The sequence below is a fragment of the Selaginella moellendorffii genome, unplaced genomic scaffold (genome assembly GCF_000143415.4).
Source record: "Selaginella moellendorffii unplaced genomic scaffold, v1.0 SELMOscaffold_28, whole genome shotgun sequence".
In the NCBI taxonomy this organism is placed as follows: domain Eukaryota; kingdom Viridiplantae; phylum Streptophyta; class Lycopodiopsida; order Selaginellales; family Selaginellaceae; genus Selaginella; species Selaginella moellendorffii.
The window spans coordinates 966,792-978,260 of record NW_003314289.1 but is presented as its reverse complement, the minus strand read 5'-3'; the positions used below and the strand labels follow the sequence as shown (position 1 = coordinate 978,260).

The window sequence follows — 11,469 nt, the reverse complement described above, 5'->3', positions numbered from 1 at the left end:
AGACGTCAACTCGAGTACCGGGAAATTCCTTTTACATTCAGGGTGCCGACATTGGTTTCAGCAGTTTCCACGTATGTTGTCCCCATTGCAAACCGTTTGACTGACAAGATTCTAATACAGGTTACAGCTCAAAAAGCTTCCGGTCGTGAAATACATAGTACCGTTGTTAAGGCTGAGGTGTATGCTCCACTGAAAGTTATTCCATCGCCATTAGTAATGGCACCTGGGGCACAGTTCATGGTAAGTGATTATTAAAATGTAGAAAAATGTTGATTTTTGTACTGTTTCAGCTTGTTGTTCATGGAGGCCCGAGGACTGGAAAAGTTGTTGAGTTTTCCAGCTCGGAGTCTTTAATTGCTGTTGTGGATCGCAATTCAGGACTGGTCACGGCAAAATCGGCTGGGAATGAGGTTTGTTAGTAGTCACGGAATTTCGCATGAAACCTTATCATTTTGCAGGTTATTTTAGCAAGAGCATTTGATAACGACGGGAATTTGCTTGGTGAAGCCTTTACTGAGATAACAGTGGCTATACCTGTTTCAATGTATTTGGAGGTTAGAGGGGGGCAGCTTGGAACGGGAAGGGAAATGTCGATTTATCCTTTCTCTAACGAGGTAATATGCTGTTTTCGTTTTGCTTTTTTTTTTTTTTCTTTCTTTTTCTTTTCTTTTTTATTTTGTAAAACATGTCTGATAAGTTCCGCAGGGAAATCTTTTCTCTTTCTTTGAGATGTGTACAAACTATGAATGGCTCGTTGCGGACGAGGAGGTAAACACTTTCACAATTTATTTGCGTTTACTGGTTAAGCGTTTTAGGTTCTGCAACTGGAAAGCGTAAAGCCGGCTAGTTCAGGTCATACTCAGAAGTTTCCTGATGGAGGTAGCGAATCCACTTGGCTAGTTGATGCAGGTTTCTCTGCAAGAGTTTTTGGAAAGTCAGTTCATTTTTATGCTGTTTGAAAAATACTGACAACTTTATGTGTTTCAGATCTGCTGGTATGACCACTGTTTCTGTGAGCTTTATTTGTCAATTCCATACTCTGGGCGGGCATTCGGTTCCCAAAAATTATTCAGCATCAGGATCGATCTCTGTGATCCCTGATCCTCCATTGGCACTTGGAATGCTGGCGACCTGGGTACTTCCCCCAGGCCACAGATCTTCAAAATTACTGCCTCAGCGGGTGGTAGATGGATTGACAACTCGAGCGATTACATATACTCTGATGCATGTACGTCTCTATTTCGACTTCTTTTCAAGCCTCAGCGTTGTTCATATCTTTCTCAGGACGGAGTTGCCGGCAGCGAAATATTCACTATTGACGATGGACGTATCAACACAGCTGACAGGATGGATGTTGCCTGTATACATGCGAAAGACAGAGATGCTGGCCGATCCGAGATTGCTGTCTGTGTCAGAGTTGCAGAGGTACATTATCAGATCCTTTCTTTCTTGCACGTAATGAACGCTTTGTTTAAACAGGTGGCACAAATGACTGTTGGGGACAGAGTTCATGTTTCCGAACTTTCTGTCGGAACACAACATAGTTTTATTGTTAATTTGCGCGACAATATAGGTGCTGAAATTTCGATCATCGAAAGGCGACACTAAAAAAATTGTGCCTCCAGGAACACCGTTTTTCGAAGTAGATTTGGAGTCTTTGCCGCTGTCCCTAGAGACGAACCGTGCTGATGTGGTTTCTTTGAAGGCCACAAAGCTTGAGGCTTCTGGTGGTTCGACGACTGTAGCGATTGTTGTGCAGGTATTGCTTCTCTTGAGTTTCTATCATTATTATATTTCTTTCTCATAGGCCTTGCGGCAAGGTAAAGCATTAATCCGTATATCTCAAAAGCAGAAAGTCGACATTGCCGATTACATCCTGGTACAGTAGCATGTGATAGTATTTTTCAGTTTTAACAAAGTTTCTCCAGGTTTTTGTGGGTGCATATGTCTATCCACGTAATCCAGTTATGCATATTGGAGATCGTGTAAACTTTTCCATTGCTGGGAAAGGTAACGCGTGTATTTGCCCATAATGTTCTTACTTTCGTCTACACAGGCTTTCTATCATCTGGTGTTTCTTCACTGGACCGCGGCCAATGGTCTAGTGGAAACGAGCATATTGTTCTTGTGAACAGTCGCACAGGGGAAGCCGAGGCTCTCTCAGAAGGTTCTACTGTTGGTAAGGATGTTTTGGTCTTAACTTGCTGGGAGTAATTTTTATTTCCTTTTTTTTCTGCAGTAAGCTTCAACGGCTCACGTTTGACAGCATACACATCTCTAAGTGTGGTGGGCATATCCACTGTCACTGTTGAAGCTCCATCATTTCCATTCGTCACCAATGCTCCTTTCCCTGACCAAGGCTACAAATTTACTGTCAAATTCAAGTACGTTGGCTTCTTACAGTTGATCTATTAACGTTTTGTGCTGTTACTCAGAGATACGCATGGAGACGATGTCAGTGTGATCGGCGAAAGTAGACCTATTTCTTATGATTGCAAAGTCGATCCATCGTTCATTGGGTAAGAATTACCTTGGCGTTACCTGTTCTGAACACTGTTTTTTACAGGCGTGCAGCTCCGTGGCATGATCCAGATTCAGGCACGTTCTACTGTTTGTTTTTCCCCTACGCGCCAGAGAAACTTTCATATAACTTGCACGGAGAACTGAAATCAAAGAGAGCTACTAGTGACCGGGGTGATGCAAAAGGACGGATAGGCATGTCAGTAACAGCGGTGCTTTCTCGAACGCCAAGCGTTGCTGGGTCTGCTGATTGTACCTTCGCTGGAGGATTTTCTATCATCGACACACCTTCACAGGTATGTAGTTGCTCCATTCGGCACTCGATGTGATTCGTTCTTTTCTTCTTCTTAGCTTCAATTGTCCGTCACGTCGAACAAGAGCAGGATAGCCGTGGTGGGAACTGTAGGTACGTATCCTTGTGGTACTACCGGCTTGGTTTGATCGCTTTGATTTCTCAGGAGCGATTGCCGTTTCATGGCAACGTAAGGATGCAGTTGAGGTGAAAAGGCTCACCAGGACAGAAGAGCCGGGTGTTTGCGGCCATGCGGTTTACGAGGTATGTGCAGGATATTTGGCATTTGGACACGGGAACGTACAACGTTGTTGCTTATTCAGGTGCTGCTGCTCGAGGAAGACAAGAGTTTCACAGACAAGTTGGTTTTTTTGCTGACTACTACGGGTAAGCATTTACATCGTGGTGAACTTGTGTGAGATCTTACAAAGTCCGTTGTCTATCGTACAGGCCAGCGCGAAGAGATTTCGATGGCTTACGATGCCGGGCAATTTAACGTGGCAGCGCTGTTCCAGCAGATCTTCACGGTGGCGGTTATAACTCTGGTGGCGATCGTCCTCCCCGTGTTCCTGTGCACCAAACTCCTGGACCTCCCGCGATCTCTCCGAAGCTCGCCGGCGACGCCATCGCCAACGCGAAGGCGGCCGCTGGTCGCGCAAGTCGTCCAGGACGACGGTGCCTCGGGAGTACTGGTGAATGGAGCCGTGGACGACACCATCCAAACTCCCGTCCAGTACAGAACGTATAGCAGGACTCCGCCGCAGCCTTACACGGAGTACGTGAGTAGAACGATCGAGCAGACGCCTTATTACAGCAGGCAAGGCATGAGACGAACCGATCCTTCCAAGACTTACTGAAAGATCTCTCGAGGTATAGACGTATGCCACTGATTTACTTTGCTAGCTCGAGATAAACTTTCTACTTCTCTTTCCAGGCTCGTCCAGGCTCGCGAGTTGAGTTTCATCGTCTATGAAGAGAATGGATTGGTGTGAGAATGGATCGCAAAGATGAGCTTTGAGCTTTTGTTTTTATTCTCAAAGTTTTGTAGTGTTTTGCTAGCACAGGACAGGAGAGATTCACTTCGATGGTTTTTTTTTTTTCTTGTATGCATCTTTGTACGCCAGAGAGGCTGTGGAGAGCCACAATCTGGTTGAAACGAATGCAAGGTTTTGTTTCATCTTGTTCCACCAGCATTAAAAACACAGAAAGGAGAGATTCTGTGCCTTTTGCCAAATGATGGAACGAAACACTCCACAAAGGAAAGGAAAGATTGTAAGCACCCAAGTGAACCCGTGGGAATGATTCCACTCACGGGCTTTCTGTTAGTGCTCGTGCTCGGTATTCGAGCTCGCCCAAACTCCCCCCCATAGCGCCGCCATCGCCATGGAAGAAACGAATCTAATCAGCGAGCCCTAGATTCCCGAGAGAGGAATTCTCGCGTGGCTTATATCCTCGCCGTTGGTGAGAGCTAACGGCTGAGATTTTAGATGCCGCGGATATCCGCACGAGCCTGGTGTTCTTTTGTTTTTCATACCTTTTGCAAGGGAGAAGGAGAAGATGTATGCGCCAGAGGCCCAGCAAATGAGCTCTGGCCACCACGTACAAACGAGGAGCGAGGACAGGGGCTGCTTATACGCATGGTAAATTCCACTTCTGCTTTGCTAGATCTTTGCTCGAATTTTCGAGTGAGATTTTTTGGTTGGTCTTTTGTAGCCTCTTTACAAGCTGCTGCTGCTTTATGTGCTATGAGGCTTGTGAGTGCTGCCTCATGCTCTGCTGCTGCTGCTAAGAACTATTCGAGGAGTTTCTCTATCTATAAAGTAAGAAAATTAGATTCTAAACGTGTTTTTACAGTTTTGGTTTAAGCAAAATAGATTTCGTAAGCTTTTGCACGCGCGTTAAATCCACACCGTTGGTGAGAACTAACGGTTGAGATTTTAGATGCTGCGGATATGCGCATCTAGACGTACTTTATTAGACCTTTTCTATTTTCCTCCAATTCATACCTTTTGCGAGAGAGAAGAGGATGTATGCGCCAGAGGCCCAGCAGATGAGCGCCAGCGACCACATACAAAAGAGGAGCGAGGACAGGGGCTGCTTGTACGCATGGTAAATTCTACTTCTTCCCCTCCAATCTTTTGTTGCGAATTTTCGAGTGGAGATCTGTAAGCTTTTCGGTTGGTGTTTTGTAGCCTCTTCGCGGCGTGCTGCTGTTTCATGTGTTATGAGACTTGCGAGTGCTGCCTTGACATCCTCTGCTGCTGCTGCTGAGAGGAAATGCAATGGATTCAAGGAGACAAAAATAAATAAATAAAATGTGATGTGCCTGCATAAGAAAAAACCGGTTGTTTCTTCGTCAAAGCCGCGTCTTTTATTATCTTCTATTAATAAAATAAAGGAAATCGTGTATGACTTAAAAATACATTTTATACTTGGGTGAAGTACTACGTGGACGATCTCACGTTTAATAAGTTTTTTGATGTCACTGGCCTTAATAACATTATTTAAACAAACACTTCTAAAATCATTTCTTCGTAGAAGCAGCATACAAATTCGAAAGAAGAACATAGCCAGCTTCCGAGCTCGAATCCTTGGCAGCAAACACATCCCCCACAGCCCTCCTCCCTCTCTCCACATCACCCTGATTCCTACAAGCCCCCAGCAAAACCATCCTCAAGTTCCTGTCAAGAGCCACCCTGCTCAAGCACCCCTCGGCCAAATCCAATCTCCCAGCACGTCCCAGCAGATCAACCAAGCACCCAAAGTTGAGCTCCGAGGGAACCAAACCATGGTCTCTCACCAGCGACTCAAACAACTGGCAGCCTTCGCGAACGAGCCCGGCGTGGCTGCAAGCCGAGAGGATGCACGTAAAGCTGATGTTGTTTGGCCGGCTCCCATCCTGCTGCATCTTGTAGAAGAGGAGCAAAGCCTCGCCACCCCGGCCATACCTCGCGTGTGTCTCGACAATCCCCGTCCAGGACACCACGTCGTGGCTCCACACCCGGTGGAACACCTCGCAAGCCTCCTCCAGCCTCCCACACTTCCCATACATCTGCGCCAGAGCGTTCCCGAGCACCACGTTGGTCTCCAGATGCTTTGCCTGATCGATGAGCGAGTGGACGTGCCGGCCATGGGCGGCGGAGCTGGCGGCGGCGCAGGCGTCGAGAGCTGCTACTAGCGTCGACTCCGTCGGCTTCACTCCTGCCAGTAGCATCCTCCGGAGGAGCTCCATCGCCCGGCCGCACTGCCCCCGCTGAGAAAACGCTGCCATCATCGCATTGCACGACGCCTGGTTCCACTCCTCCATGCCGTCGAAGATCTTGCTTGCGTCGTCCAGGCCCCCGCACTTGCCATAGCAGCTGATGAGAGCCGTCTGGATGGTGAACTCCTGCTCTAGTCCACTCTCCACCACGTTCTCGTGGAGAGTCCTGGCAGTGTGTAGACTCTCGCAGAGGCCGAGGATGGTGAGGAAGCTGGGCCTGCTGGGCTTGAGTCCCAAGAGCATGAACTTGCGGAAGAGAGCAAATGCCTCGTCCGGGTGTCCGTTCTGGCCATACGCTCCCAGCATGGCATTCCAGCAGATCTCGTCGTCACAGCTTCTTTCGATCGTCGAGAACACCGAAGTTGACGCCTCTAAATCCCCGCACCGACCATACATGGTCACCAGAGCGATTTGCACGGCGGTGTCCCTCTCAAATCCTCCTGCTGCTAGCTGAGAGTGGATCCTCTTTCCAACTTCCAGCTTCTCTGGACGGTCGCAAGTGCCTAGCAGGAGAAGATAGCTTACTCGATCCGGTTGTAGACCTTCCTGTCCCATTCCACGGTACAAATGGAATGCTTCCTTGTCTAGTCCCTTCTCAGCATACGCCTGGATCATTGCCGTCCACGAGACCAAACTCTTGAGCTTCAAGCCATCGAAAGTTTTTCGAGCGTCGTCCAAGCTTTTGCACAGGACGTAAGTGCGAACGAGAATGGTGCCGACGACCGAGTCCCCGTCAAAGCCATTCTCCATAGCCAACTTGTGTAGTAGCCTGGCATCGTCCAAGAACCTGGAAGAGTCGCAAGCCTCTAGAACCACTGCAAAGGTGATGAGGTTGGGCCTCACTCCCTCGAGCTGCATGCGGTGGAACAAGTGTAGTGCCTGCCCTCCGCAGAAGTTTTGTGATTGTGCCTCGATTGCCGACGTCCAAGAGATGATATTGGGGGCCTCGATCGACTGAAAAGTCTGAAGAGCAAGCACCGGGCTCCCACACTTGCGGTACATGTTGATGAGAGCGTTGGCGACCATAACTTGTGAGACAAGCCCGCACTCGACGGCCAAACGGTGGATCATCCGACCCTCTGGAAGATCTTCAGTACCGGAGCAACTTTCGAGCATTATGATGAAGACCACCCTGTCCGGCCTCACGGCAGCCTCGAGCAGCATCAAACCCAGCAGCTTCACAGTCTCCTTGCAGTGTCCCGTTTGGGCATATGCTGACATAACCGCCGTCCAAGTGAAAACGTTCCGTCTCTCGGGACTTAGCTTGTCAAAGAAAGCCCGAGCTTCTGCCAGGCTTCCACACTTGGCATACATGTTGATGACGTGATTCCCCAGCTGCAAATTCTCTTCGAACCCGCTTCTGTGTATCTCGAAATGCACTTGCCTGCCCAGCTCTAGAGCTTTGAGCTTGGTACACGCGTGTAGAGCCTGTGCGTAGTTTGCTTCGTTCCGCGAGAGCTTCCCCTTGTGTAAGCTATCGAGAAACTCCAACACGTCCGATTCCTTGGCAAGTTCTTCTTTGCTCAACGTAATTATGCTTCTCCTCCTCACAGCCACAGCCTACAAACAAAGCCATTAAAAGCTTACGAAAGAAAGAGAAGAGAACTTACCACCAACGTGGTTGCTCGCTTGATCCTCAGGTACATCACAGCATTTTTAGGTCTGTTGCGTCGCTATGGCTTCGCATGTCCCAGATTTCTTCTACAAGGAGGCGCTCCGGCTTCGATATGTTGCTCGATCGGCCTTCAAGGTAAGACCCACTATAGAGTAACTCCTTGATCTGTTGGATCAATCAGCTGGTGGAGATCCAAGAGAAGCACCGGATACTCAAGCCCGGAGCGGCCATTCTGGACCTTGGGTGTGCTCCTGGTGCGTGGCTACAGGTTAGTGTGACAGAAATAAGATTGAAAAAGACAAACTTGGCTTACACTGGTTCTTTCAGGTGGCTTGCCAGAACTTGGGAACACGCGACCAAGGTGGAGTCGTTGTTGGTGTCGACACCAAAGTAAGCTCTTTCCGTTTTCTACTTTGAAATTTGCGTCTACCTTCGTTTAGAAAATCAATGTTCCAGGAGACCACACTGATCACCGGGTGAAAGCCATTGCCGCAGACGTGATGAAGATCAAACCCGAGACACTGGCTGCCATGACACCAGAGGTAAAAATCAGTTCTTTTATTTCTTCTTTTTGAAGAAGAGTACGTACTTGTGTTCGCAGAAAGCATATAATGTCATTCTCTCCGACATGTGTCCCAGTGTCTCAGGCATTGGCTTCAAAGACGCGACGCTTTCCGCCGAGCTTGGCTCTCGAGCTCTAGAACTGGCGCTTGGCTTTCACCCTGATGACGAGAGAGATAGCACCAAGAAAGTAAATGGCTTGCTTGTACCGTCTGGAAGCCTCGTGATCAAGCTGCTCGAAGGTGAAGAGAGCCAAGGTAAGAGGATTTGCTGCTCGGTTTTCCGTCCTCTATCTCATCTTGTACTTGTTCGTGTAGGCTTTCCGGACTACTGCAACAAATACTTCAGATCAGTGTCGTGGTTAAGACCGAAAGCATCGAGATCTACGTCGCGAGAAATATACTTAATTGCAAAAGGCAGGAACCGATGCCAAACGTAAAATAAGAAAACACGAATTACCTGAAGCTGGAGAACGTATATTTACACCAAAGGTTCCGTGAGCTCTTCCATCTCAGCCGAAGGAACAGTCGCCTGCCTGAGATTAGCCCTGTAACTACTGATTCTTCCCTGCAGCCATGGAAACACCTCCAGAAGCTTTCCCCCGCAGATTCTACTCCTCTCCACTTGAGCTTCTACGTCCTCCAGCTGCCGTGACATCTCTTCGAGGCGCTCCCTAAGCTCCGCTGCTCTTTCGTCGGCAATCTTTAGTGACCTGTCAGCAGCGTTACGGGCAGCTATTGCGGCTGCTGCCATCTCTTCTTTTGATTGAAGCTTGCTATTCGCCTCTTCTAGCGACTGTCTGAGATGAACCACCAGCTGGTTCAGCGTTGTAATCTGGCATGACATGCGAGTTGATTAGCCTTACAAGGAAAAGAGAAATGAGAATTATGATAACCTCTTGATTGCACTTTTCGACTTCCTCCAGGATTGCTACGCCAGCAGCTGCCTCCTCTGTAGCCGCTTTCTTCCATCGCAATAACTCTTCTTCTGCGGCAGCAATCTCCGCGGTAAGCCCCTCGACCTGATACATGAGAAGTCAGAAAGGAACTCGAGGCAAAAACAAGCGATATACATTTTCCGAAACAATTCCATATCTCAGTTCAAGTTCTTGAACGCGTGCCGTCTTTGCTGCCAAATCTTTTGCTTGCAACGATGAAAGTTTCTTCATCTTCTCAATCTCCATGCTGGGAAAAGAAAAAACTTTAGTCGGTCAAGAGATAAGAAAAGCACCAACCTCGCGTCTGCTAGTTGTCTTTCTGAATCCAAAACCTTCAACCTCGTGCTCCTCAGCTCACTGTCCATGACATTGGCCTGTAAAAACAATCTAAGAAAAAGCTTCCGCAAATATATACGTACCAGAGTTGGCATGTCTACTTCCTCGCCCGTGTCTTTCCTCTCAAACAACGAGTTTTTCAAGAAAGAAACCATGTCCTTCTCCCGCTGCGACAAACGCTGTAGTTCAGTCTCAACGTCAGCTTTCTCTTTCAGTCTTAGCTCTTCCTTCTCCTCCCAGCTGTTCTTCATGTGAGCCAACGTATCAGAAATAGACTGGACTCGTCTCAAATATTCTTTGTGAACTCTTTCCGCGTCGCTGAAGTTCGAAAATGGTAGCTCGGGAACAGCCTTCACAGCCTTTCCCTCGATCTTCTGCAGAAAATTCACGACGGATTCCTCGGTTGCAAGGTAGCCTCTCATCTGCTCCACGAGCTTCTTCCTCAAGTCATCCAAGTCGCTCTCCAAAGATCTAGCTCCAGCCTCCGTGCTCTCACATTTCTTTTTCAAGTTCTCCACCTCCCTGGACGTCGCCGCAAGCTTTTCTTCCAGCTCGCGTTGCACGCCCAGCTTCTCCGTCGATAGCTTCTCCCACTCCGAACTTCTCCTCTCCAGCTCCTCCTTTGATCGAACCACCGAAGCCTCAAGCTGGGAAACCTCGATAGCAATCTGGTAGTTCCTCTGCTCCATCTGGCTCCGAGCTTCGTTCCTGCTCTTGATGGCAGCGTCACGCTGCTTCAAAACCTCCTCCATGAGCTCCTCGGTCCTCTTGCAAAACCCATGGCAGATCGCTGCGAGGCCGGTGTACTTGGACGATCTTGGAAATCCTCCCGTAAATCCCTTGTTGTCTCCGACCAGACCCGTGAGCTTCTCCGCCCCAGCGATCAACAGCTTAGCCGACGTCTCGATCTCCGTCCTGGCCTTGCTCGCATCTTCCCTCTGCCTCGAAATATTTTCCAACTGCCTCTGTGCATCGTCCCGCTGCTTCACTACCTGTTCCAGCCTCTCGGAGGAATCCGCCAGGGCTTTCCTCAGCTCATTCTCGCCCTCCAGATGCCGATCCAGCTCCTTCTTGAGGAGCACATACCTCGCATCGCCATCCTCCGCCGGATCGGCCGCCTGAGATCTCGACGGCACCACTACCGGCGCGGCCTCCAGATCGTCGTCCTCGAAATCGCTAAGCGCAGCTCCGTCATCGTCCATTTGGGACATTTTCGCTCAAACCCTAGAGCTCTACAGAAACATGCTTCTTAAGTAGAAGCATATTCTAGAACTAGCATATTCGCTTTTTAAAGTTTAGGGCTAGAGCTCCTAGAATGTGGGATAGTAGTTTTCCAGGCAAATCCCTTCGCTTCTCGTGACGTCCTCTTGCTTGCGAGGGTAGTACTCGTCTTTGGGCTTTGTTCTCGCCTCGATATCCCATCCAATTTCCTGGCTCTCGGTGAGAGGGTATTGGAGCACGTCTACTGGAGCGAAATTGTTGCGAATGTGTTTCACTTTGAGCCCTGCGATCTGCGAACCAAAGCAAATAAGAAGAACTTCTATCAAGATCCAGAGAGGAAACGATAGTTTTCGCACCGCAGCACTGGAATTTCTCTTTGGAATCTCATAATCACCACCTGTTTCGGACATTCCATTCCATTCATACGAGAAAGAGAAAATGGTGATCGCTGTTCTTACCGCAGGCTCTTCCTTTGCGTTTGTCTTGGGCTGCAGCGTCAGCCTCACCTTGAATCCCAAAAGCGTTTCACGATGGGTTCTTTCGTCTCATGGATTCATACCTTGAGCATGGTGGAATCTCTTCATACAAAACTCAAACTCTCCCAAGCTTATGTTCCCAATGTTGAGTCGAAAGTGTCTACACTAGAAGCAAGCATGCTTTACACGAGAAAACCACATTTCGAGGAAAAGAACTTACTCTACCATAAACTGCGCCTCTTGATCATC

The 11,469-nt window shown here is 48.5% G+C and overlaps 4 protein-coding genes and 1 long non-coding RNA gene across 8 annotated transcripts in view; 3 read left to right on the top strand and 2 right to left on the bottom strand.

The window, feature by feature from the left end:
- Positions 1–3,911, top strand: part of LOC9630384 (nuclear pore complex protein GP210) — an 8,264-nt gene extending 4,353 nt beyond the window's left edge. Inside the window, exons 18-38 of the mRNA XM_024680436.1 lie at positions 3–71; positions 121–240; positions 291–410; positions 459–614; positions 706–768; positions 816–934; positions 988–1,228; positions 1,285–1,425; positions 1,480–1,573; positions 1,626–1,759; positions 1,808–1,879; positions 1,929–2,010; positions 2,057–2,179; positions 2,240–2,384; positions 2,436–2,519; positions 2,567–2,816; positions 2,872–2,926; positions 2,979–3,076; positions 3,136–3,199; positions 3,263–3,682; positions 3,747–3,911. Of these exons, the coding sequence (XP_024536204.1) occupies positions 3–71; positions 121–240; positions 291–410; positions 459–614; positions 706–768; positions 816–934; positions 988–1,228; positions 1,285–1,425; positions 1,480–1,573; positions 1,626–1,759; positions 1,808–1,879; positions 1,929–2,010; positions 2,057–2,179; positions 2,240–2,384; positions 2,436–2,519; positions 2,567–2,816; positions 2,872–2,926; positions 2,979–3,076; positions 3,136–3,199; positions 3,263–3,669 (2,637 nt within the window). The 3' untranslated portion in view covers positions 3,670–3,682; positions 3,747–3,911. The remainder of the gene's footprint in view (positions 1–2; positions 72–120; positions 241–290; positions 411–458; positions 615–705; positions 769–815; positions 935–987; positions 1,229–1,284; positions 1,426–1,479; positions 1,574–1,625; positions 1,760–1,807; positions 1,880–1,928; positions 2,011–2,056; positions 2,180–2,239; positions 2,385–2,435; positions 2,520–2,566; positions 2,817–2,871; positions 2,927–2,978; positions 3,077–3,135; positions 3,200–3,262; positions 3,683–3,746) is intronic.
- Positions 3,912–4,731: 820 nt separating this feature from the next.
- On the top strand, positions 4,732–5,234 carry LOC112348241. Its single transcript, XR_002992988.1, has 2 exons — positions 4,732–4,921; positions 5,005–5,234. It is a non-coding gene; the product is annotated as an uncharacterized LOC112348241 (long non-coding RNA).
- A 102-nt stretch (positions 5,235–5,336) lies between these two features.
- LOC9645284 (pentatricopeptide repeat-containing protein At2g33680) lies at positions 5,337–7,801 on the bottom strand. Its single transcript, XM_024680435.1, has 2 exons — positions 7,685–7,801; positions 5,337–7,634 (listed from the first exon to the last, which is right to left on the bottom strand). Exons 1-2 carry the CDS (start codon positions 7,718–7,720, stop codon positions 5,337–5,339), a joined length of 2,334 nt encoding a protein of 777 aa, XP_024536203.1. The 5' UTR covers positions 7,721–7,801.
- On the top strand, positions 7,729–8,720 carry LOC9630383 (ribosomal RNA large subunit methyltransferase E). Of its 2 annotated transcripts, XM_024680401.1 has the most exons (6): positions 7,729–7,824; positions 7,871–7,957; positions 8,017–8,079; positions 8,130–8,231; positions 8,291–8,507; positions 8,568–8,720. In XM_024680401.1, the coding sequence occupies exons 1-6, from the start codon at positions 7,750–7,752 to the stop codon at positions 8,687–8,689; spliced, it is 666 nt and encodes a 221-aa protein (XP_024536169.1). In that variant the 5' UTR covers positions 7,729–7,749; the 3' UTR covers positions 8,690–8,720. The 2 variants fall into 2 exon arrangements, with proteins under 2 accessions (XP_024536169.1, XP_024536168.1); XM_024680400.1 differs by having other exon boundaries at positions 8,291–8,720.
- LOC9630382 (myosin-1) lies at positions 7,999–10,733 on the bottom strand. 3 transcript variants are annotated; one of them, XR_002992986.1, is made up of 8 exons: positions 9,607–10,733; positions 9,485–9,561; positions 9,323–9,434; positions 9,146–9,271; positions 8,710–9,084; positions 8,460–8,580; positions 8,279–8,411; positions 7,999–8,214 (listed from the first exon to the last, which is right to left on the bottom strand). XR_002992986.1 is itself a non-coding variant. In XM_024680399.1 (5 exons), the coding sequence occupies exons 1-5, from the start codon at positions 10,723–10,725 to the stop codon at positions 8,731–8,733; spliced, it is 1,788 nt and encodes a 595-aa protein (XP_024536167.1). In that variant the 5' UTR covers positions 10,726–10,733; the 3' UTR covers positions 8,706–8,730. The 3 variants fall into 3 exon arrangements, 1 of the variants encoding a protein (XP_024536167.1); XR_002992987.1 differs by having other exon boundaries at positions 8,099–8,214; positions 8,460–8,577; XM_024680399.1 differs by lacking the exons at positions 7,999–8,214; positions 8,279–8,411; positions 8,460–8,580 and having other exon boundaries at positions 8,706–9,084.
- Between the last annotated feature and the right edge of the window lie 736 nt (positions 10,734–11,469).